At 37.0% G+C, this 24,941-nt stretch overlaps 1 protein-coding gene across 7 annotated transcripts in view; it reads right to left on the reverse strand.

Annotated features, from left to right (window-relative positions):
- Nucleotides 1-24,941, reverse strand: part of LOC137239928 (haloacid dehalogenase-like hydrolase domain-containing protein 2) — a 218,115-nt gene that overhangs the window by 172,118 nt on the left and 21,056 nt on the right. The window contains exon 4 of one of the 7 annotated variants that reach the window (XM_067765732.1): nt 12,117-12,488. The exons of 4 other annotated variants lie outside the window; for them this stretch is intronic. In XM_067765732.1, coding sequence (XP_067621833.1) covers nt 12,285-12,488 — 204 coding nt within the window. In that variant the 3' untranslated portion in view covers nt 12,117-12,284. Of the gene's footprint in view, nt 1-12,116; nt 12,493-17,193; nt 17,674-24,941 lie in introns of those variants that run through there. 2 more of the 7 variants (XM_067765734.1, XM_067765736.1) reach the window with 2 other exon arrangements.

A 24,941-nucleotide genomic window follows, 5' to 3' on the forward strand; every position in this document is an offset into this window, starting at 1 on the left:
TCCCGTCGACCATGCAATCTGGAATGTAAACATTGTTCGAGAGCTGAAGTTAAAGAAGATGTTATTGATGTGCGGTTAATGAGTATCGAAGCAACTGAAGAGTGGAATGCGACGAATTTGCGTAAATCCCAACAGGAAGACGTTGATTTGGCTTTGTTAATGAAGGGCATGGACATAAACAAACGGCCAACAAAAGAGCAGATGCTATCGGAAAATTCTATTGCAAAAGCATATTGGGCGCAGTGGAGTAGTTTAAGGATGGTATCTGGCTGCCTTTATCGAATATGGGAAAGCGAAGACGGCCAAAGCTCCAAATCGTTAATTGTTGTCCCAAAAGTGCGAATACCAGACGTTCTTCAGGAATTACATAATGGGCCTAGTGGAGGGCACATGGGAATCACTAAAACATTAGCCAAAATTAAGCAGAGATTTGATTGGGTTGGCTGTCATCAATCCGTTGCTGAATGGATTGGTAATTGCAGTGAATGTATGGCAGCTAAGGGCCCGAAGCATAGAAGTCGTGGACAGATGAAGCAATTTAATTCAGGAGCTCCTTTTGACCGAATCGCCATGGATGTAGCCGGACCGTTTCCAACCAGTAGCTCTGGTAATAAGTATGTGCTTGTGGTTATGGACTGTTTTAGTAAATGGCCGGAGGTTTATCCGATTCCCAATCAGAAAGCCACAACAGTAGCAGAAGTTTTTGTGAAAAGTTGGATATCTAGATTTGGTGTGCCTTTACAGGTGCATTCTGATCAGGGCAGAAATTTTGAGTCCGCTGTATTTAAGGAAGTGTGCAAAATTCTGGGAATTCGGAAAACTCGTACAACAGCCCTTCATCCTCAATCCGATGGCATGGTGGAAAGATTTAATAGGACACTGGAAGAGCATTTGAGGAAAGTGGTGGAAAAAGAACAGCGAGATTGGGATACTCACATTCCTTTGTTCCTAATGGCATATCGTTCTGCAGTACATGAGACCACCGGTCAGACTCCAGCCACGGTGATTTTTGGCAGTGATCTTCGTTTACCTTCGGATTTAAAATTTGGTTCAAGTGTCATACCGAGCAATGACAGCAATGATTATGTTAAAAAGCTAAGAGAAACAATGAATGAAATTCACGATCAAGTGAGGAAACGAACAAAAATCATGAGTGACAAAATGAAAGCGAGGTATGATAAAGCAATCAATTTTGAAGGATTTGGGCAAGGTGATTTGGTGCTGCTCTACAATCCTCAGCGTAGGAAGGGGTTATCGCCCAAGCTACAGTCCAATTGGGAAGGGCCTTATAAAGTTATAAAAGCAATAAACGACGTAGTGTATAGAATTAAGAAACTTGGAGGAACCAGAACTAAAATGAAAGTGGTCCATTTAGAAAGACTGGCACCATTGGGAGTGAATGATGAGTCTGATCGGGGCGATCAGACTTAGGAGGAGGGTAATGTGACGAAAATATTTTTGGAAACTGAACTTTGAAATATATGTCATTGAGAAAATTAATTAGTTTTAGTTTTTGAATTCGTTGGTGAATAAAGAATCAATTTTTCTTACATAAATTTTATTTACGATTTATTCGATTGGCAATCTAGGGATACATTTATTAAAACCCGTAACAATATATTAGCTCACTATGTAAAAATAAAAAGTTTTGGATTTTTCTATTTTAACTTTTTTAAATCTTCCAAAGAATCTATTTCTATAATTGCTGAATTTTCCTCCTTTCTCATTAAAATTCTGGCATCTCTCATCCATACGTATTGGTACTTCTTATTTTTTGCTTCTTGTTTTGTTTTCTTCATCAGTTCACTTAGCTCTTTCTCCAACAGGTGATAGAAATTTACATTTTTACCCATCATGTTAGTGTTGGGGATAAATTTACTGACATCGATATTATTTCCAAGCTTCCTAAACTCCATACATTTTCTTTTAAAATTGCCATTACTTAATTTGACAATAATTGGAAATGTTTTGAACTTTTTATTTTCTTTTTGGTAAATATGGACTATTTCGTTCTTATTTACATCCGCATTTACTTGTTGTCCAATACTGGCGATGACATCTTTTAAGTTTTCTTTTGCAATTTTTGGCAAGTTTGTTATCATTACATTGTTTTTGTTTTCTTGCTGTTTAATTGTCAGTATGTCTCTTTCCATTTTTTGACACTAGTTTTCATATTTGCGTTCTTTGTTTTTAATTCATTTAGTTCTTTTTTTATTTGTTTGCTTTCTTCAGCAAGTCTACTTATCTCAGCTTTGAGTGAGTCGGAACTATCACTCATATGCTGCTGTGAGCTTTTTATTTTGCTCATAGCTCTGTCTTGCACTTTAAACTGTTTTTGTAATTCATCTATTATTGTCGTTAAGCTACTTGTTTCTTCGTCACTCGTTTCAATTGAATTAGTTACAATTGTTTTATTTTGTTGTTGTTTCTTATTCCATCTTGTGCTAGGCGCCATTGTTATTCTCGTTGATGAAAAATGTTAAATGCAATCTAATATTTGATTTCTTTGTTATTTTCTGGCCAAATACGCGACTCGCACTGGAAACCTCAATTGCTCCGAGTTTGGAAGAAACTTCCCTGCATGAAATATACCATTTGCATTCAATATACGTGCAATATCCTTCTAAACTCCAATTTTACTTGTCAAGAACAAAGACCGCAACCGCACTCGACCGTACTCGTTTACAATTGGGACGTCCCAAATGTCGACCATTTTGAACATCCACGTCGATGGCACTACGCTACCGACTGTCCTACACCCCAAAATCTTGGGTGTGACGTTTGATCAGGATCTACATTTTGGGGAGCATGCAGCCGCAATGGTACCGAAAATCCAGAGCCGTAATAAAATCCTAAAATCTCTTGCTGGCAGTACTTGGGGAAAAGATGAAGAAACGCTCATTACTACTTACAAAGCAATTGGCCAGCCGATTGCATGCTACACGTCCTCTATATGGTCACCAAGCCTTAAAGCCACTCACTGGAAGAAGCTACAGGCCTGCCAAAATACTGCTCTCAGAATCGTATAAAAGATCCATGTGGATCTGTGGAAAATTAACTAGCGCTCTAATGCGCTCGCACACGACCCACGCACTTACTTTTATATTTTCCTTTCTGTCCTTCTGTTTTTGTTTTTATAATAAATAAATTCGTTTGGGTTTTAGTGTATTGTTTTTCTTTTATTTAAAATTTTGTTAATGACACTTTTAGTTTTTTATTTGTACCACTACAATTTGTCACTGTACTTTTTTTGTTCTTGTATAGCTTTTATTTTCACGACTTTAAAGTGCGCGTCTTGATCAAGTGCCGGTTTATTTCTAACTAACTCCCGCTAACGCAACTCTGTGTCTCGGCACCTTTTTCCTTAGGTTGCTTAGCAACGAAATTAATGATGGCTTCGAAATTAATCATGGCGTCGAGCAACGGCAGTTTCAACCAATCAGAAACTCTCCGCGTTGCTCGACTCTAACATTTTTAGTAATGCCAAGTGCATCTGATGCATGGTTGCATTTTGCACTTTTCCAAAGAGGGAGTTGCCAGCTACAATTTAATTTAATGCAATTACTATGGCACCACATCATCCCCCTTTAGAAAAGAAGATTTTGGTAAGATTAGTAATTATTCTTGCCACATTCTTCTTTGGGCTTCAGTAATTTGTTGTAATGTTTTGAATGAACGGTGTTAACCCAGGATTCGTTCATTCAGAACAGTGCAACTTTTGGAAATATAGTGAAAAATTTAAACTACCAAGAAAATTGAATATGCAAGAAAAGTAAATTTTCAGAGATTTATAATTAATAGAAATTTTGTTTGAAATGAACCGGTTTTCCTATTCTTATTGTAGGATCTACGTTAGTAAATTTATATTTACATTTTCATAAAATTTCTTTTTTTTTAGCCTTCATTGCGGATTATTAAAATATACTTGTATATTTAGATCTAAAGATTATTTAGTAACTTTTATAGGAATAAATACAGACTAAATTTATTTAATTTTTTGTACTCTATTTTTATGTACAATTTTTTCGTTTTGATTACTTATCTCACAAATTGTTAAATTTGGTCCATCAATATTCTTTACTATGTAGGGACCTTGATATATATTTTTATGTTTATTTCTAGGTTCTGTTTCTACTAAAACTCTATCATTAATTTTAATTTCTAAAGGCTTAGCCGTTTTATCGTATAAATCTTTATTTCTAATCTTATGCTTATTAATCAAATTTTTTGCCATTTTATGCGATGTTTGCATTCTAAACTTAAGCTCTTTTGCGTAATTTTCTACGTTATAGATCGGATCAATTTGCTCTTTTTGCAATTCATTTGGCATTGTAGTTTTTCTGCCAAATATTAATTCAAACGGAGTAAATTTACTATCAAAAACCGAACTACTTGTAGTATTGTGTAAAAATGTAAAGTATTTTAAATATGTATCCCAATCTGAATACGTTTCATTTAGATATGCACGCAAGTATTCGTTAAAGACTCTATGATTTCTTTCAACAGTACCAACAGTTTCGTGGTGGTAAGCTGTTGAGAAATCATGATCAATCTTTAAAAGTTTTGTCAATTCAGAGAATAATTCGTTTTCATATTCCGTTCCTAAATCGGATCTAATAGCTTTCATTGTACCATATGTTAATATAAAGGTTTCAAAAATAGCACAAGCAATAGTTTTTGCTGATTTATCTGGTACAGCTACTGTTACCAGGTATTTAGAAAAGTCACAAATCATAGTAACAGCGAACTTGTTACCATATTTGGATTCCGGAAGTGAACCTATTGTATCGACAATTACTATGGCAAAGGGTTTGCAGGGTGTTGGAGTCAACACAAGATTTTCCTTTGTTTTTGGTTTTACTTTATTCAAAAGGCATTTATTGCAATTTTTGGCAAACTTAGCTATGTCACGAGTCATATTTTTCCAATAGTATTTTGTTCTTAATTTGGAATATAATCGTTTTGTACCGCAATGACCGCCTAACAAAGGGTCCTCAAGATAAATTGTCATCAGTTCTTGTTTTTGCTCTGTTTCTGTTACAGTTTCTACAGGGTCTGTTAGTATTATTTGTAATGATTTTAAAATTTTATTACCGCTGATTTTAAAATTTGTAATTGAAAATTCTTTGAAAAATATATCATTTTTTGGCCATTCTAACTGCTTAATATTGTGACTGCCGGCTGCTTTTTCAAGCCTCGAAAATAACTCATCTAAATTTGTTTTTCCGTTAGCATTCACAAAGTTAAGTAAATTTAGTTTTTTATCTTTTAAATGCGCATAAATTTGTATATTGGAGATCTCATTATCTGTTTTGGAAAATTGTATGAAAATTTGTCATAAACTTGTACTTTAGGCGTTTCGCAAAAAGTATCAGTAAAATTATCGTCTTTATTTTGTAATCCCTTTTGTTTAGTTTGTGATCGCGTTTGGACTGCTAAAACATGCTTTGTAGATTCTTTTATTTCGTCTATACTAATGCGTGAAAGAGCATCAGCCACAACGTTAGATTTTCCTTTTATATATTCAATCGTAAATTTATATTCTGACAGTTCTAATCGAATTCTAGAAAGTTTAGACGAAGGGTCTTTCATGTTAAAAAGATAAATTAGTGGTCTATGATCGGATTTTACTGTGAAATTTGTGCCGTAAACATATGGACGAAAATGCTTTATGGCGAAATGTATTGCTAGGAGTTCTAATTCGATAATTGCTTTTTTCTGTTCTGCTTTATTAAAAGATTTTGACGCGAAACAAATTGGTAAATCATTATCACCATGCTGTTGGCTTAATATAGCACCACAGCCACTCTTAGAAGCATCTACTGTAATTATAAATTCCTTTGTGAAGTCAGGGTATTGTAGTAGTTGAGGAGACATTAATGCTAGTTTTAGTTTTTCGAAAACGTTTTCACACGCTTCATCCCAAACAAATTCAACTTTTTTTCGATTTAAACAATTTAAAGGCCAGTGACGCAAAATTCGGTATAAATCGCCTGTAATAATTTGCAAATGCGACAAATCGCCTAACCGCATCTTTGTCTTTTGGCTTAGTATACCTTTTGATAGCGTCTATTTTTGAATCGTCTGGCAGCAAACCTTTTGACGTGCATTTATGGCCTAGAAAAGTTACTTCGGAACGAAGGAAGTTGCACTTGTTTGGATTCAGCTTTAAATTAAACTTTCTACAGGTTTCGAAAACCTTTTCTAGATTTTTAAGGTGGTGTGTCTCGCTACAACCAATGACGATAACGTCGTCAATATACATAAAAGCCATAAAATCATACGAGAAAAAGAGTTTGGTGCTATATATAACCCCAAAGGTAAAACTTTTCAACGAAAAGCTCCTCGATCTGTACTGAAAGAAGTTACGTCTCTAGATTTAGGGTGAAGGGGTATTTGGTGAAAACCAGAAAAAAGATCTAAAGTTGAAAAGTATTTGGCTCTGCCAAGATTGTCGAGTATGTCATCAACACGTGCTAGTGGAAATTTGTCGGCTATAAGCTTTTTATTGACTGCTCTGAAATCTACACACATACGATACGACTTTTTGCCTGTTGGATCTTTTTTCGGTACCAAAATTAAAGGACTGTTATAATTTGAAAAACTAGGTTCGATTAAATCATTCTGTAATAGGTTTTCGACTTGTTTATTTATTTCTTCGCGTTGTGTGTATGGCAAACGGTAATTTTTAATATAGACAGGAGTTTTGTCAGTTAATCTAAGTTTTTGTTCGTAGAAATTATTAAGCGTCATTAAGTCGGTTTTTAATGCAAAAATATCAGAATATTTCAAACATAAATCAAGTAATTTCTTTTTAGCATAAGAAGGCATTTGTTTTGCTAAAATTGATTTAAGCTCTTCTATGCGTTTTGAATCGATAGGTGTTTCATTTATGCGATAGACATTGAAGTTTTTTATGTCTTCAGTTTGAATATTGAAATCTTTTACGTACTTGACCTCGTCGGTGGTGTTGACAACTTTTATTATTGGATTTTTTGTATCAACGATACATTTTGCTGTGAAAACACCGTTACAAAGTTCCTGAGAATCAACAAAAACTGGACTTGTCGAATTTTTCAAACTAAAAACACGAAAAACTTCGCATCTTGGTGGAATTACAAGAGTATTTGTCGAAGTGCTATGCAAAATTGAAATATTTACCTTTTCTGTCCCTTGTCCGAATGTAATTGTCATTAGCATAATTGATTATGCATTTTTTCGTTTTTAGAAAGTCTTTCCATATTATACCGTCCGAAGGAATATTAAAGTTGTCATTGACAACGTGAAGAGTCAGAGGAAAAAATGTATTTGATGCAATTATACTTGTATTAACTGTTCCTAGTGTTGTTACCGTGTCTGTTGTTACGCCTGTTATATTTATTACGTTACTATCGTCTACTTCTACATCGTTTGCCAAACTGGAAATTTTTATTAGTGAGATATCTGCCTGTGAATCTACTAGAAAAGAACATATTTTATGAGAATCGTTACAAGCGACTTCGACGAAATTGGAAAAATTTAAATTTAAACAATATATTGACTGAGAAATATTTAGTCGAATTGCTCCTGCTCCCTCAGTGTTCGCGCCTGAGGGGCTTCGGCATTTAAAGAACGAACATTAGCTGAATTTCTAGAACTTGAACCCTGATTATTGGAATTTCTGTTATTTACGGACCGATTATTATTGTTATTGTTGGAATTGCTACTGCCTCTATTGTAATTGCGATTATTGCCTCTGTTTTAATTGTTATTTCGGAAATTTGTAGTCTTTTGTTGTCCATTTGCGTTATTGTTAAATCGAAAATTACTATTGTTGTTATATCTGAAATTACTTTTACCTCTGGAATTTCCACGGAAATTATTATATCTTATCGGACGTGACCGAAACGCTAACACTTGCCGCTCTTTAACTTCCTGTTCTCGCTCTATAACACAAGTATACACGGTTTTGGATCTGGGCAACTAAAAGTGGTTTTTAAGTCAATTTATGACGCTGAATCCGAATCTGCACTCCGTTTTTTAAGATTGATTCTAGTTTTTAATATAGTCAATAAATTCATTTCTTAAGATTTTTGTCAAATAATATTCATTTTATTAACTTAAAAGTAACAAATCAGAAATGAAGATTGGTGGAACTTTGCCTTTTGTATTGTTTAGTATCTGTTTCGCGTATTAGAGTCCAACAATAGTCGCTCATCATACCTTCATCCCAAAATCCTTGGTATCGTCTTTCAATGTTGGCTAGATCTTGGTGTAACCGCTCTCCCTGTTCGTCGCTCGTATCACCCAAGTTTTCGGGGAAAAAATCGAGATGGGAATGCAGAAAATGCATCTTTAGAGACATCCGAGCTCCAATCTTGCGATAATTTTCCAACATATCGCCAATAATTTCCTCAAAATTAGGGGATTTGTGATTACCAAGAAAGTGGTGAACGATATTTTGAAAAGATGCCCCTTCATCGGGCGTTAAACATTTTGTAAATTCTTTATCAGCCATTAGTTTTCTAATATCAGGTCCGACAAATATTCCTTCTTTCATTTTTGCATATGACAATTTCCAGGCTCATATTGAGTACGAATATGCCATTCTTTCCTCACATAATGATGTTCAGTTGCGCGGCTATCCCACAGGCATAAGAAACAACAAAATTTGGTGAATCCAGATTGCATCCCAGTTAAGATGCCAATAACCTGTTGAAATAATATAAAAAATAAGTGTTTTCGATTTAATTGGAATTAATGTTTATACCTTTAGATCACCACATATTTTCCAGTTATGATGATTGTATTTGATGAAGCATGGGATCTTCCGCATTGTTTCGTAGCATTCCTTCGTTTGTACTGCATGAGCAATCGGAATAGATGGTTTGTTATTCCCGTTGTGGAGAAAAGCAGCTTTTAGGCTGTATTTGGAACCATCAATGAATAAACGCCATTCGTTTCGATCGTAGGGTGCATTCATTTCATTAAATAAACCATTAATATCGTTACAGAAACTTATGTTGTCTTCTTTTTTGAAGAACGGTCGAAGTGCCTCATTTCTGTTTCTGTATACAGTAACTTTTGTTCGAGAGTCTAGATTTTTCCATTGCTGCAGTCGTGATCCTAGCAACTCTGCTTTTTGTTTGGACAAATTCAAATCACGAATCAAATCGCTTAGTTCATCTTGCAAAATTAAATGTGGCCCTTCCATGACAAAGTCGCTTTCACTGCTCGGGGGTGATGGAGTTAAAGTTTCCAGGACGTTTGCACTTATACTTCGATAAACTGGCAATGGATCATTAGCAGTACGTGGAACTGGCTTGGATACTGATGATACATCAGGATAATTATATTTTGCTAATTTTTTTGCATTTATACCCGTAACTTTCATCAAACAAAAGTAGCAATCATCTTTATGGTTTTTAGGTTCTCTCCATAGCGCTGGCATTGAAAAGGAAAAGTACTCACGTTCTCCCGATGACCACTTATACAGCTTTGTTTTGCATGCATTACAAATAAATTTCGGTATCCATGACTTATGACTGTCTGCTACTCTGAAACCAAAGTAGTGCAGATACGCATCTTTGAGCGCATTTGTTATTATTTTGCCACTTTTTTTAATCATATAACCACCACAAACGTAACAAAAACACTTTGGATCAACTTTGCAACACTGTCTCTGCATTTTTATTTTTATATAATGGTGTTGATGGTTTAGAATATATTTTAATTCTGAGTCTTACTAAACTATTTTACATTTGCTTATATACTAAATCTTAAAACTATGTTCCTAAACGTAACTATACTTGTAAGTGCGTTTGTGTATCAAATGTTAGACAAAGGACTAATTTTAATATCTTCTTAGTTTATTCTATTGTTTGCTTCTATTGTTCTATTGATTCTATTGTTTGTTTGTTCAAGGGCATTGCTTGAATATTAAGAAACCATCGGTTTTGTATGAGGGTTGTTTATACTTATCTTTCCTCAAGTGGACTGTATGTGTGTACATATGTGTGTGTATGTGTGATAGGTTTAGGTACCTTATCCTGTTTGTTTTGTAAGTATGTATGTATGACAATATTATCTTAAATTCTAGTGGACTGTATAAATTTACTTATTTTAGAGCGGCGTAGTTATATGTTCATACTTTTATGAACATTCTGCCATTTTTACTTACTTATCAAGCAGTGCCACGATTTAAAAGCTGCTATAACAGCACAATGGTGCTATCATGCGAGATCTCGGAAACTAGAATCAATCTTGAAAAACTGAATGCAGATTCGAATTCAGCATATCAAATATAGTTAAGAATCGCTCTTATCTGCTCAGATCCAAAAGTTGACCTGAATTTGTAAACTTGTGTAATCATTTTTGCTGCTACGTTCTTTGAATCTTTGAAGGTTGCTGACGCAAGGATTGATTTCACCATATCTGACCTACTATTTAATCTACAAACGCTAATGGTTTGTTCAACCGCCATCTCATGGGCTTTTGCCTGTGTCATACCTTCAATGATTAGACATCGCTCTAAGGAGTCAGAAAGCTCTTCTACCTGCTTTGAAAATTCTGAAAAATTGTTATTGATTACTCTTAAGGCTGCAATTTTTCCCGCGGCAACTTTCCAGTTGTCTGGCCTAATTTTACTACATAGCGCTTCTTTAATTTGGCTGACTGATTCTATATGTGTTGGTAGGGCTCCGCGAGCTTTGCATTCGAGCTTGGATTTTAAAAATGCAATAAAAGTAGGAGTTAAATTTTCGTTAGAGAATACTTCCATTAATTCAACTTTATTTATAAATGAGCCAAGTGCTAACGGGTCTCCACTGTAGATGTCTCTCATAATCGAGGCAAAAGTATTAATAAACGATTTTTTCTCCTCGATTTCGGCCATGGTTGTAACGTTAAGAATCGGAGTTAGAATAGAAAAACTAGAATTTGGAATTACAGGTTGATCATCAAATCCTAAAAAGTCTGCACTCAGGGATAATTTATAATTATGTTCACTTGTTAAGGTATCAGTTGACGATGTACTCGAAGATGAATCAGAATCTGAATTATTGGAATCTATATCTTGCTGAGTTTTTGGAATCTAAATCTTGCTCTGAATTTTTGGAACATGAACTCGGATGGGAATTTTTAGAAACAACCTTCCCGCTTCTTAGGTCCATACGTGTTGAAACGAATAGACAAAATATTATAATTTTTTTTTGTTGCAAGATATGTGGAATTTGTTTATGAAGATTGAATAGAAATTTAAAGGAAATTAAATTGGAACGAGTTGAGTTGAGCTCAAAAGAAAATTATGAAAGTATTCTTAAAGGGAATTTATGAAAATATTTTAAAAGAAATTTGTGAAAGTATGTATTTTTGGAAGCTTTTAAATTTTAGTTATAATTATACAATTGGTTAGCGAATACTTATTGCAAAAAAACTTTAGTTAGTGAATTTTATTGAAATACTAAAGTTAGTGATTAGTTAATGAAAAGGATTCAAAAAATATTTACTTTACCCTTTTGTTGTCCGCAAATCCAAACCCAATGATTGGAATTAGCTGAAAATTTTCCATGCAAAACGGAAGTGAGAATTGGAATTCACATGCAATTTAAAAGATGTTGAATATTGTTTACGAGTATATTTATTGAAGTGTAAGAATTTTTAATTGTACAGAATGTGAAAAAATTTTGAATCTGAAATGTATGGCAAAATTATTATTTTATTTGAATTTAAATGCAAAGATTATAGAATGACAAATATTTTTGTATAGGCTTTAAACGGACGCACCGCTTTTATCAAAGTTGTATTGTGTTTATTTTTATGGATGCGGGCGCACCGCATCTTTCCAAAATTGTACTATAAATGTCCTCGGACGCACCGGGCTTTAAAAAAAAAATGTATGTCATGTTTATACACGGACGCACCGCTTTAAAGAAAAATTGTAATCATATTTTTAACTGCTTATATGCGGACGCACCGCTTTTGAAAAAGTAACAAAATTTTTGTTTGTATTCTTTTGTGATGGAGCCCACTGTAGGGCAGAGTGGGACTAAACTAATGAAAACTTTTATTGAAAATTTATTGAATCACAATTGTTGTAATAACGTAAAGAAGGAATGAAGTTTTTAATGCAGTTTTTGTCCGACCCTGTCCCACAGTGCCTACCTATGGTTTTACACATATACATATCTATGTATGTATGAGTATGTGAGTTTTAATTAATTTTTTTTCTGTAAGTAATTTAATTTGATTTTGACTATAATGCAAAATATTTTTATAATAACTATGAAAAGTGAATGACATATGTTTTAATTTCGATATAAAAATTTAAAAATGTAATTTTTAAATGTATGTATTAAATATGAAAATATGTATGAAGTTTTATTTCGCCATACCAATTGCTGCTTGATTTGATTTACCGCTGTATGTTCTGCTGCTGCGCTTCCTCTTCTGCTTCTGCTGCTTGGTGTTCTGCTGCTGATGGCGTCGCACAGTGTTTCGTGTAGAACAAGCTAGCTGGACAAAATTATTTTATGAGATTTTCCGTTTCATATGCAGTCATTTATTACAACTACGTCATTTTTTCAGCAATATGTTCTTTTTTTATTTTTTTCGAAAATTTTACTTCATATGCATACATTTGCTTATTTCATATACAGTAACTCATGTGAAAGAGTGACATAGATCCAAAAAAATTTAAAGGACTTAAGAATATTACTTTATTGTACTTAAATTGAATGGACTACAAATCTCAATACTCTAAAAAATTCTAGAAATTCGGAAAAAAAATTAAAATGTTTTATGAAAATTCGTCGAATTTTTCAAACATTTTTTAAATATAATTTAGTTTTTGTTATAGATCGTGTCAAATTTACTTATGGGAAATTAGTTAAAATAAATTTGCGAAAGCGAAAATTGTAAGAATTGTCCAAAAAGGGGTGTCTACTTATTTATGTGAGTGACTGTACATATGTTCATACATATTTTGTATTTATTTGAGTATTTATCCTGGCACTACAATTTTTACAAAATTATTTTATAATAATAACAACGTAAATAATTAAATTAATTATGTGAAAATTACTTATTACAACAACTTAAAAGTAAAATATCATACACAGTAGAAAAGACCATAGATTTAAATTAAATAAAACCTGATCCAAGAAAAAGTTATAGGGTAGGTTATCTTTTATAATTATGTTATTATTCGCTATCATCACTTTCATTCGATGAGTCACTTGTGGAATAGTCATAAGCATCAGCAACACTACTGTGAAAGGTTGAAACAACTGGGGTATTTACTGACTCCTCAACATTATCGGGGGACAGTAAATTTAAGACTTCTGAAGTCAGACTTTAAAATTTTTTCTTAGGTATCTCCCTAAAACTGTTAACTAAAGGATCCGATGTTATAAGCAACATATTCATAAGATCTCTATTCGTGGCTTCACGCGACTGCTTTTGTGTGTTGTCATTCCTGAATCGTCTCAAATCTTTGTTACGGGCTTCCTGTGCTTCCTCAGAAAGTTGGCCAATAGGTAAAATTGCTGATTTTATAATATCAGTACTATGCACTAAGATTTTATGAACTGTATGTATAGTTTTTTAGTCTCGACCGCAAATTTTTCAAATCTTTTGATATTTATATTGTACCCAGATGCTAATGCGCGAAGGAGAGTGTCGAATCTTTTGATGAGCGTAACATCCAATCCCGTAATCTCAGCACTAGCCTCAGAATTTTCGAAAAACCTACGAGCAGTATTGCCGTCATTGGTATTGCCGAAACCTGGTTTTGGTTTATTTACTATCAATCCAAGTTATGCAGTATTTATATTACATTCAGGTATTGGCGTAGATGCTACCAAATGGGGTTGTTTTGTGTAGCGTTCCTGTGTGATTATACCTGCATTAGGATTGTTTTGTATGTACCTGATTTTATGCCTTGGTGACTGGTGCGGTAGGTTGTGGCAGGTTGTGGCAGGTTGAAGTCAGTGATCTTCGCCTTTTTGCTTTTGGTGTGCTCTTGTTGACCTTTCGCGTTTATTTTTGTGCGTTTTATGGCTACGTGTTTGTTCCCTGTACCTAGGAATTGGTTTTGCCGTTTGTAGATCAGCTTTAATGGTTCAAATATCTCGTCGGAGCTGGTACGTACATACATCCTATTTTATTTGTAGAGATAACTAAATCTGCAAAAAAAATTAAAAATAGATGTGCAAAGAATTCGCAATGGTTTTTTCTTTCCACTATTAGAGAATACTTGCGACTATAACATATGTAAAATTTAGCCCGGATGTCTGCGGATGTATGTAACTTTTTTGTCCCTAAATTTAAAAATATAGAGAAAAAAAGCTTTTCTTCTTAATAACGGAATGTTAAATATATTGAAAGTACTCTAATTGCGAAAGAATTACTATTAAAAAATTTTACTTACATTCGAGCTTAGAATCCATCAAAAAAATTATATAAAAGTGTTCACTTAAAATAAATATGAAGCTTAATATTCAACAAGAATTTTGCAAATTAATCAATGCATTTTACGGCCACTCCTACCTTCTTACTTTAATTACTCAATATATATGAGCAAAAATATCAAAAAAAAAGCAAAAATCCCGTTATTTTGTTTGTTTTCTTTCATTTCCCATTACACTTTTCTTGGAATAAGAACTTTGTTTTTGTCCAGCTAGCTTGTTCTGCACGAAACACTGTGCGTCGCTCGTTTTCCGACATTTTATGGTGTACGGTAGTTTGCCGTTATGAAGGTGGCGTGGCTAGTGCCGTTATTAATGTGGCGTGGCTAGTGCCGTTTTTTTGTTTTTTCCCCTAAGAAATGTGTACAGTCTATTCAAAAGGTTTAGTTTTTCGTTTTCCGAATTATATTATTTCTGCTTCCGTTTAGTTTTTGTTTTATTATTAATTCCGAAATTTCTCTTATTATTTCCGTTTTTATTAACTCTTTGTGTTATGCGTATATAAATTTTCTTTAAATGTCTTTCAATTAAAAAAATTTTTCTCTCACTAGCCACAACTACCGCCATATTTGAGCTGATTTCTCTTTAATTGAAGCTTTTTATTGCATGTTTTTTTTTTTTTTGAAAATGATTAGATTTTTGTATATTTTATATGTCATTTTTTTAATATAATTTAGTTTTTGTTATAGATCGTGTCAAATTTACTTATGGGAAATTAGTTAAAATAAATTTGCGAAAGCGAAAATTGTAAGAATTGTCCAAAAAGGGGTGTCTACTTATTTATGTTAGTGACTGTACATATGTTCATACATATTTTGTATTTATTTGAGTATTTATCCTGGCACTAAAATTTTTACAAAATTATTTTATAGTACCAGTCAGGAATGTAAAAGTAAATTACAATAATAATAATAACAATGTAAATAATTAAATTAATTATGTGAAAATTACTTATTACAAAAACTTAAAAGTAAAATATCATACACAGTAGAAAAGACTATAGATTTAAATTAAATAAAACCTGATCCAAGAAAAAGTTATAGGGTAGGTTATCTTTTATAATTATTTTAATTTAATAATTACGCTCGATAATTCAGTATTGTCTTTGTATTTTTTTGATTTTTCCGAGTTTTGGATTTTTTTTTTTTTGTAAAAATTTTTAAATTTAGTAATTTTTTTGTAGAAGTTGTTTAAAATTTTTGTATTTTTTTTGTAATTTTTTTCAGTTTTTGGATTTTTTGTAAATTTTTGATTTTAAACTTTTTTTGTAGGAATTTTTAAATGTTTTGTAATTTTTTTTTTGTAGATTTTCTGTTTTATATTTTTTTGTAATCGTATTAAATTTTGTAAAAAAATTTTTTGTAGATGGGTTTTTAACTTGTATATTTTTGTAATTTTTTTTTTTTGTAAATTTTCATTTTTCCAACATTTTTGAAATTTTGTGTTGGGCTTTTTTCCTTTTAATTTGAGCACCCACGCCAGTTGGGAGGCTTGCCTCCTTCCGGCCACTCGCCGCATTTACAGGGCTTCGGCCCACGGTCGCCATATAAAAGATCCATGTGGATCTGTGGAAAATTAACTAGCGCTCTAATGCGCTCGCACACCCACGCACTTACTTTTATATTTTCCTTTTTGTCCTTCTGTTTTTGTTTTTATAATAAATAAATTCGTTTGGGTTTTAGTGTATTGTTTTTCTTTTATTTAAAATTTTGTTAATGACACTTTTAGTTTCTTTTTTGTACCACAACAATTTGTCACTGTACTTTTTTTGTTCTTGTATTGCTTTTATTTTCACGACTTTAAAGTGCGCGTCTTGATCGAGTGCCGGTTCATTTCTAACTAACTCCCGCTAACGCAACTCTGTGTCTCGGCACCTTTTTCCTTACGTTGCTTAGCAACGAAATTAATAATGGCTTCAAAATTTATCATGGCGTCGAACAACGGCAGTTTCAACCAATCAGAAACTCTCCGCGTTGCTCGGCTCTAACATTTTTAGTGATGCCAAGTGCATCTGAAGCATGGTTGCATCTTGCACTTTTCCAAAGAGGGAGTTGCCAGCTACAATTAAATTTAATTTAATGCAATTACTATGGCACTACAATCGCCACGGGCTGTCTTCTTATGTCCCCAGAGCATCATATACATAATGAGGCGCGAATACTCCCCCATCAGGGAGAGAAATGAGATGCTAACCAAACAGTTCCTCTTGAATACCCAGAAACCTGGGCATCCCACAGGTATCTGATTGATGAGCCAACACGCCGATGACTGCACAATAATGGCCACAGGCCCGGGCCCACAGATCGATGAGCTTTGCAACAGAATAAACGGCTACCTCCCTGATCTCTCCAGTTTTTTCGCCTCGTGAAACCTGGCATTATCACCGACTAAATCATCCGCGGCCTTATTTACAATTTGGACGTCCCAAATGTCGACCATTTATAACATCCACTACGATGGCACTACGCTACCGACTGTCCTACACCCCAGAGCCGTAGCGAGGGTGAGGCATTTGCTTCGGGCGCCAATAGAGTAGGGGCGCTGAATTTCGGTAATATTAAACAAAATTTCGCAGAAGTATTTTGAAAAAATATAATGAAAAAATAGGCGTTCGTTTGCCAGGAACACGCAAGGTTCTCACTTGATCATCAGATATGTAAATTTTTTTCAAAAGTAATATGTATATGGGCGCCTTTTATTTTTAATGTAGTGAAATTGAATTAATATTTAAATTAGAATGCTTATGATAGTCGATTAATTCATACATTTATTTGAAAGTTGTGATTACCGATAAAGCGCGCTCATGCGTGCATGTACAAAAAAAAAGGTACGTACATTTGCAAAAACTGGCAAAGTAATGTAATAAGAGCAAGAAATCTCGATAAATAGAACATTTATTATAACATTAATGTAGGATAATATTAGGGAGTCGACTGTATATGCATATAGCGGCGACACGTGTTTGTCAACAACCAGCTACTTACGTCCGAATAATTACATCGCTGATTGGTCAAAACCGGTCAAATTCAAATTGTTATAGTTTCGATTAGAAAATAGTATCGGCAGTATTTTAAATAAAGTAAATTCTAATTTGAACTAAGTGAATAAATGAAAAAGTGTGTGAAAAAGGGCTCATATTTCTATCTTTAGACGGCAAGTTCAATACGATTTAGAAAATCGCGAGAAAATTTCGATTGGTACGTATAGTCATATTCAATCATGTCCGAGCCTGTGAAAAGAAAGAAAAGTGGAGTTGAAAATCGTAGAGATAAAAAAAAAAGAAAAGAATATGAAAAAAAATTGGCGAAAACTTTTGGAAAATGGTTTTCAAAACCCACAAAAATGCACTCTTCAGAGTTGAAAAATATTGGTAAGTAAATAAAATGGAATAAGACAAATGTTTATTTAGAAAAAAATCCTGACATTGCACTATGGTTTAAATGACCATGTTTTGCGGCCAAAAATCAACCAGCTAAGATATAGACTTGTAATTTTGTACACACATATTTGACACCCCTAAAAGTGATTTGATCACTGTTACGACTTTTTTCTGAAGAAATTTTTGGGCCTGGAAAATCGTATGGATTGAGGGGTTCGATTCCTCCTAATAACATTATTTGGTATTATTATTCAAAAGTTCATCCAAATGAGTCAAGTTGTTTTCGTAATCATAACCCATATGCAAAAAAAAAAATAAGTATAATAGGATTAGTTGGCAACCCTAGGTTGGCAACTCGGGTGGCTATATCTTATACGAGAGTTGAAAGAGAACAAAAAAATGTATATTCGCAATGTATGGTATATTTAGTACTAGCCTTTACCCGCGGCCCCGTCCGCAAGGAGAAAATAAAATATATGTGCTATTCACGTTAGCCTGCTTATCAACTTATCTGTTTAAAAATTATTTTTGTCTAATGTATTTTATTTTTGTAATTTAGTAAAAAAAGAACAAAGTGAGAAGATAAGCTGAAAGGCACGCTTTCATGAGTAGAACAAAAAAAGTTTTTTTCGAATTAAAAAAAAATACATTTTGTTTTTAAATTAAATTAACTGATATGGGAGGGGTAAAAGAATTACTACTCATAGAACAAAGGAGTGAACCTACAATTAGCTAAAACCAAAGATAACTTTTTAGATGAAAATAGTGTTGCTTTTTCGGGTATTTAGTTGGTTAAAATATTACAAAAAGTGTAATTATAGTTATAACAGTTCGTTACACGATTCATTTAAAAAACTCAAAAATAGAACAAAAAAGCTGTATTAGATTGAAGATAAAACATACGGAATTTTAATTACGAATAATTAGCAGCAAATCTACGGCCATAAAAGCTCATAATTTAAAAAGGCATGTGTGCTGAACTACCGGTTGCGAAGAGACCTAAAATGATCCCGGAAGGGTCCCAAGATGATACTAAAATTCCCGGACAGATCCCGAATATCATCCAGATATTACCCAGGAAGGGTCCCAAAATGATTCCGAAATAGTCCCGAAAAGTCGTGAAATAACCCTGATGGGATCCCGTACTGATCCCAAAACCCATCCCGAAATGATGCCCATATGATCCCGTAATAATACAGAAAAAGTCACGAAGTGACCCCTGAAAGGTCCCCAAATGGTCGCTAAACGATTCCGTATTAGTATCGAAAAAGTACCGAAACGACCCCAACGGGTTCCCAAACGGATCCCGGAAACCATCCAGAAATGATACCGAAAGGCTCCCCAAATGATCCCGTATTAGTCCCGAAAAAGTACAGGAATAGCCCCGACGGGATTCCTGACGGATCCCGAAAACCATGCAGAAATTATGCCGGAAGGGACACCAAATGATCCCGAAAAAGTCACGAAATGATCCCGGATGGATCCCGGAAAACCACACAGGAATGATGCCGAAAGGGTCTCCAAATGATCCCGAAAAAGTCCCGAAATGACCCCGACGGTATCCCGAAAACAAACCAGAAATGATGCCGGTAACCCCAAATGATCCCGAAATAGTCCCGAAATGACCCCGACGGGATCCCGGATGGATCCCGAAAACCAACCAGAAATGATGCCGGAAGGGACCCCAAATGATCTCGAAAAAGTCCCGAAATGACCCCGATGGGATCCCGGACGGATCCCGAAAACCATCAAGAAATGATACCGAAAGGTTCCCCAAATGATCCTGTATTAGTCCCGAAAAAGTACAGGAATAGCCCCGACGGGATTCCTGACGGATCCGGAAAACCATCCAGAAATTATGCCGGAAGGGACCCCAAGTGATCCCGAAAAGTCCCGAAATTACCCCGGTGGGATCCCGAACAGATCCCGAAAACCATCCAGAAATGATGCCGAAAGGCTCCCCAAATGATCCCGTATTAGTCCCGAAAAAGTACAGGAATGTCCCAGAAGGGTTCCCAAAGGGATACCGGAAACCATCCAGAAATGATACAGAAAGGCTCCCCAAATGATCCCGTATTAGTCCCGAAAAAGTACAGGAACAGTCCCGACGGTATTCCTGACGGATCCCGAAAACCATCCAGAAATTATGCCGAAATGGACACCAAATGATCCCGAAAAAATCCCGAAATGGCCTCGATGGGACCCCGAACGGATCCCGAAAACCATCCAGAAATGATACCGAAAGGTTCCCCAAATGATCCTGTATTAGTCCCGAAAAAGTACAGGAATAGCCCCGACGGGATTCCTGACGGATCCGGAAAACCATCCAGAAATTATGCCGGAAGGGACCCCAAGTGATCCCAAAAAAGTCCCGAAATGACCCCGGTGGGATCCCGAACGGATCCCGAAAACCATCCAGAAATGATGCCGAAAGGCTCCCCAAATGATCCCGTATTAGTCCCGAAAAAGTCCAGGAATGGCCCCGACGGGTTCCCAAACGGACACCGGAAACCATCCAGAAATGATACCGAAAGGCTCCCAAAATGATCCCGTATTAGTCCCGAAAAAGTACAGGAATAGCCCCGACGGGATTCCTGACGGATCCGGAAAACCATCCAGAAATTATGCCGGAAGGGACACCAAATGATCCCGAAAAAGTCTCGAAATGATCCCGACGGGATCCCAGACGGATCCCGAAAACCAACCAGAAATGATGCCGAAAGGGTCTCCAAATGATCCCGTATTAGTCGCGAAAAAGTCCCGAAATGACCCCGACGTAATCCCGGACGGATCCCGAAAACCATACAGAAATGATGGCGAAAGGGTCCCCAAATGAGCCCGTATTAGTCGGGGAAAAGTCTCGAAATGACACCGACGGGATCCCAGACGGATCCCGAAAACCACCCAGAAATGATGGCGAAATGGTCTCCAAATGATCCCGTATTAGTCGCGAAAAAGTTCCAAAATGACCCCGATGGGATCCCGGACGGATCCCGAAAACCATCCAGAAATGAACTTGGAAGAGACCCCAAATGATCCCGAAAAAGTCCCAAAATGACCCCGATGGGATCCCGGGCGGATTCCGAAAACCATCCAGAAATGATGGCGAAAGGGTCTCCAAATGATCCCGTATTAGTCCCGAAATTACCCCGATGGGATCCCGAACGGATCCCGAAAACTATCCAGAAATGATGCCGGAAAGTTCATCAAAGGATCCCCTAATAGTCCCGAAATGTCCCTGACGGGATCCCGGACGCATCCCGAAAACCATCCAGAAATGATGCCGAAAGGGCACCCAAATGATCCAGTATTAGACGAGAAAAATTCCCGAAATGACCCCGGCGGGATCCCGGACGGATCTCGAAAACCACACAGAAATTATGGCGGAAGATACCCCAAATGATCCCTAAATAGCCCCGAAATGGCCGTGACGGGATCCCGGACGTATCCCGAAAACCATCCAGAAATGATGCCGCAAGGGACCAACAATAACCCCGAAAAAGTCCCGTAATGATCCCGGAAACCATCAAGAATTTATCTCTCAAAGTTACGCAAATGATCCCGAAAATACCCCGACGGGATGCCGGACGGATTCCGAAACCCATCCAGAAATGATGAGGGAAGGGTCCCCTAATGATCGCAAAATAGTCCCGAAATGATCCCGGAATAGTCCCGAAAATTTCCCAAAATAACCCCGACTGGATCCCGGACGGAGCCCGAAAACTATACAGAAATTATCCCGGAAGGGTCTCAAAATGATCCCTAAATAGTCCCGAAATGACCTCGACGGGATCCCGGACGGATCCCGAAAACCATCCAGAAATGATCCCGGAAGGGCTCGATATGAGCCTAATGGGATTACAAATAAGGTGAAGGTAATTATAAAACCATGTTTAAAAGGCAGCAGGAGCGTTGGAGCGAATGAAAAGTTACAAAGAAACATACAGGTAAAGCTAATAAAAGCGTGCTAATGAAAACAATTGAAGGAGGGCGGATGGCGGGAGGAGACGGAGAGCACCACCGGTCGTTTTTCCAAATTGTTTAGATCTCGATCTGTATGAGCCAGATACCAAAAATTATACATTTAGAAGAACATTTATATTGAGTTATAACAATTTATAGACTTTACACCAGAGTGGGAGATAAAGGGGGGGCGGGGGGGGCGGCGGAGGGTGTCACTGCTTACTTTGTAATCCCTCGACTTATTTGACCCCTTGAGTATGTGATATTGGTGAAGGCCAGTATACGTAAAGTTGTAATGTGTAAAAATTATTAAAAAGTAATTGCTCGAAGGGGTCGTGGGACCCCCACCCCTCTTTCCATGTTTGAAAAAAATTTCGCTAGTAGACTACTGTCTGTGTCCCAAATTTCATCAAAATCCGTGTAGCCATTCTGGCGTGATTCAGTCGCAAAGACGAAAAAATATAATAATTAAATTATAACTGTTCCTAGGGGGCGGCGACCACACCCCTTTTGAAAAATATATAGCTAGTAGATCCTTCTAGACTATTGGCTATATGTGTGCAAAATTTCATCCAAATCGGTCCAGCCGTTCTTGCGTGATTGAGTCACAAAGGCAAACGTCTGGACAAACATCCAAACATCCAAACATCTAAACATCCAAACATCCAAACTTTGCCATTTATAATATACTAGCCTTTAACCGCGGCCCCGTCCGCAAGGAGAAAATTAAATATATGGGATATTCACGTTAGCCTGCTTATCAAGTTATCTGTTTAAAAAGATGTTTCTGTATAATACATTTTATTTTTGTAATTGAGTAAAAAAAGAACTAAATGAGCTGATAACCTGACAGGATCCCCAAATGATCCCGAAATTATCCAGAAAAATCCACGAAATGACCCCGACGCTATCGCGGACAGATCCCGAAAACCATTTAGAAATGCCACGGAAGGGTCTCCAAAAGTTCCCGGAATAGTCCCAAAAAACCCGAAATGACAACGACACGATTCTAGACTTATCCAGAGAACCACAAAGAAATGATGCCTGAAGGGTACCAAAATGATCCCGAAATACTCCCGAAAAAGTTCCGAAATGACCCTGACGGGCTCCCGGACGGTTCTCAAAAACCATCCAGAAAATATCCAGGAAGGGTCCTTAGGGGATCCACGACGGATCGCGAAAACCATACAGAAATGATTCCGGAAGGGTCCCAAAATGATCCCGTATTAGTCCCGAAAAAGTCCTGAAATGACCCCGACGGGATCCCAGACGGATTCCGAAAACTATCCAGAAATAATGCCGGAAAGGTCCTCAAATGATCCCCTAATAGTCCCGAAATGACCCTGACGGGATCTCGAACGGACTCCTAAATGACCCTGACGGGATCCCGGACAGATCTCGAAATCCATCCAGAAATGATCTTGGAAACCCAAAGTAATCCCGAAACAATATCTGAAAAGTCCAGAAATTACCCCGACCGGATCCCTCACGGATCCCAAAAACTATCCAGCAATGATGCCGGAATTTCCTCAAAAGATCCCCTAATAGTCCCGAAATGACCGAAAACCATCCAGAAATTATGCCGGAAGGGACCCCAAATGATCCCGAATACCATACAGAAATGATGCCGGAAAATACCCCAAATGATCCCCAAATAGTCCCAAAAAAGTTCCGAAATGACCCGGAAGGGATCCCGGACGGATCCCGAAAACCATCCAGAAATTATGCCGAAAGGGTCCCCTAATGATCCGATACCAGTCGATAAAAAGTCCCGAAATAACCCCGACGGGATGCCGGACGGATCCTCAAAATCATATAGAAATGATGCCGGAAGGTACCCCAAATGATCCCGAAATAGTCCCGAAATGACCCCGACGGGATACCGGACGGATCCCGAAAACCATCCAGAAATGATGCCGAAAGCGTCCCAAATGATCCCGTATTCGTCGAGAAAAATTCCCGAAATGACCCCGACGGAATCCCGGACGGATCCTTAAAACCATATAGAAATGATGCCGGAAGGTACCCCAAAGGATCCCGAAATAGTTCCGTAATGAACCTGACGGGATCCCGGACGGATCCCGAAAACCATCTAGAAATGATGCCGGAAGGTACCCCAAATGATCCCGAAATAGTCCCGAAATGACCCCGACGGGATCCCGGACGGATCCCGAAAACCATACAGAAATGATGCCGAAAGCGTCCCCAAATGATCCCGTATTAGTCGAGAAAAAGTCCCGAAATGAACCCGACTGGTTCCCGGACGGATCCCGAAAAGCATCCAGATATGATGCCGAAAGGGTCCCCAAATGATCCCGTATAAGTCGAGAAAAAGCCCCGAAATGACCAAGACGTGATCCCGGACGGATCCCGAAAACCATCCAGAAATGATGCCGAAAGCGTCCCCAAATGGTCCGGATTAGTCGAGAAAAAGTCCCGAAATGACCCCAACGGGTATGACCCCAACGGGTTCCCGGACGGATCCCGAAAAGCATCCAGATATGATGCCGAAAGGGTCCCCAAATGATCCCGTATAAGTCGAGAAAAAGTCCCGAAATGACCAAGACGGGATCCCGGACGGATCCCGAAAACCTTCCAGAAATGATGCCGAAAGCGTCCCCAAATGATCCCGTATTAGTCGAGAAAAAGTCCCGAAATGACCCCGACGGGATCACGGACGGATCCCGAAAACCATCTTGAAATGATGCCGGAAGGTACCCCAAATGATCCCGAAATAGTCCCGAAATGACCCCGACGGGATCCCGGACGGATCCCGAAAACCATCCAGAAATGATGCCGAAAGCGTCCCCAAATGATCCCGTATTAGTCGAGGAAAAAGTCCCGAAATGACCCCGACGGGTTCCGGACGGATCCCGAAAACCATCGAGAAATGATGCCGAAAGGGTCCCCAAATGATCCCCGTATAAGTCGAGAAAAAGTCCGAAATTACCAAGACGGGATCCCGGACGGATCCCTAAAACCATCTAGCAATGATGCCGGAAGCTACCCCAAATGATCCCGTATTAGTCGAGAAAAAAGTCCAGAAATTACCCCGAAGAAATGATGCCGCAAGGTACCTCAAAGGAACCCGTATTAGTCGAGAAAAAGTCCCCAAAATGACCCTGAAGGGATCCCGAACGGATCCCGAAAACCAC

The sequence above is a fragment of the Eurosta solidaginis genome, chromosome 2, assembly GCF_040869045.1.
Source record: "Eurosta solidaginis isolate ZX-2024a chromosome 2, ASM4086904v1, whole genome shotgun sequence".
Lineage (NCBI taxonomy): Eukaryota > Metazoa > Arthropoda > Insecta > Diptera > Tephritidae > Eurosta > Eurosta solidaginis.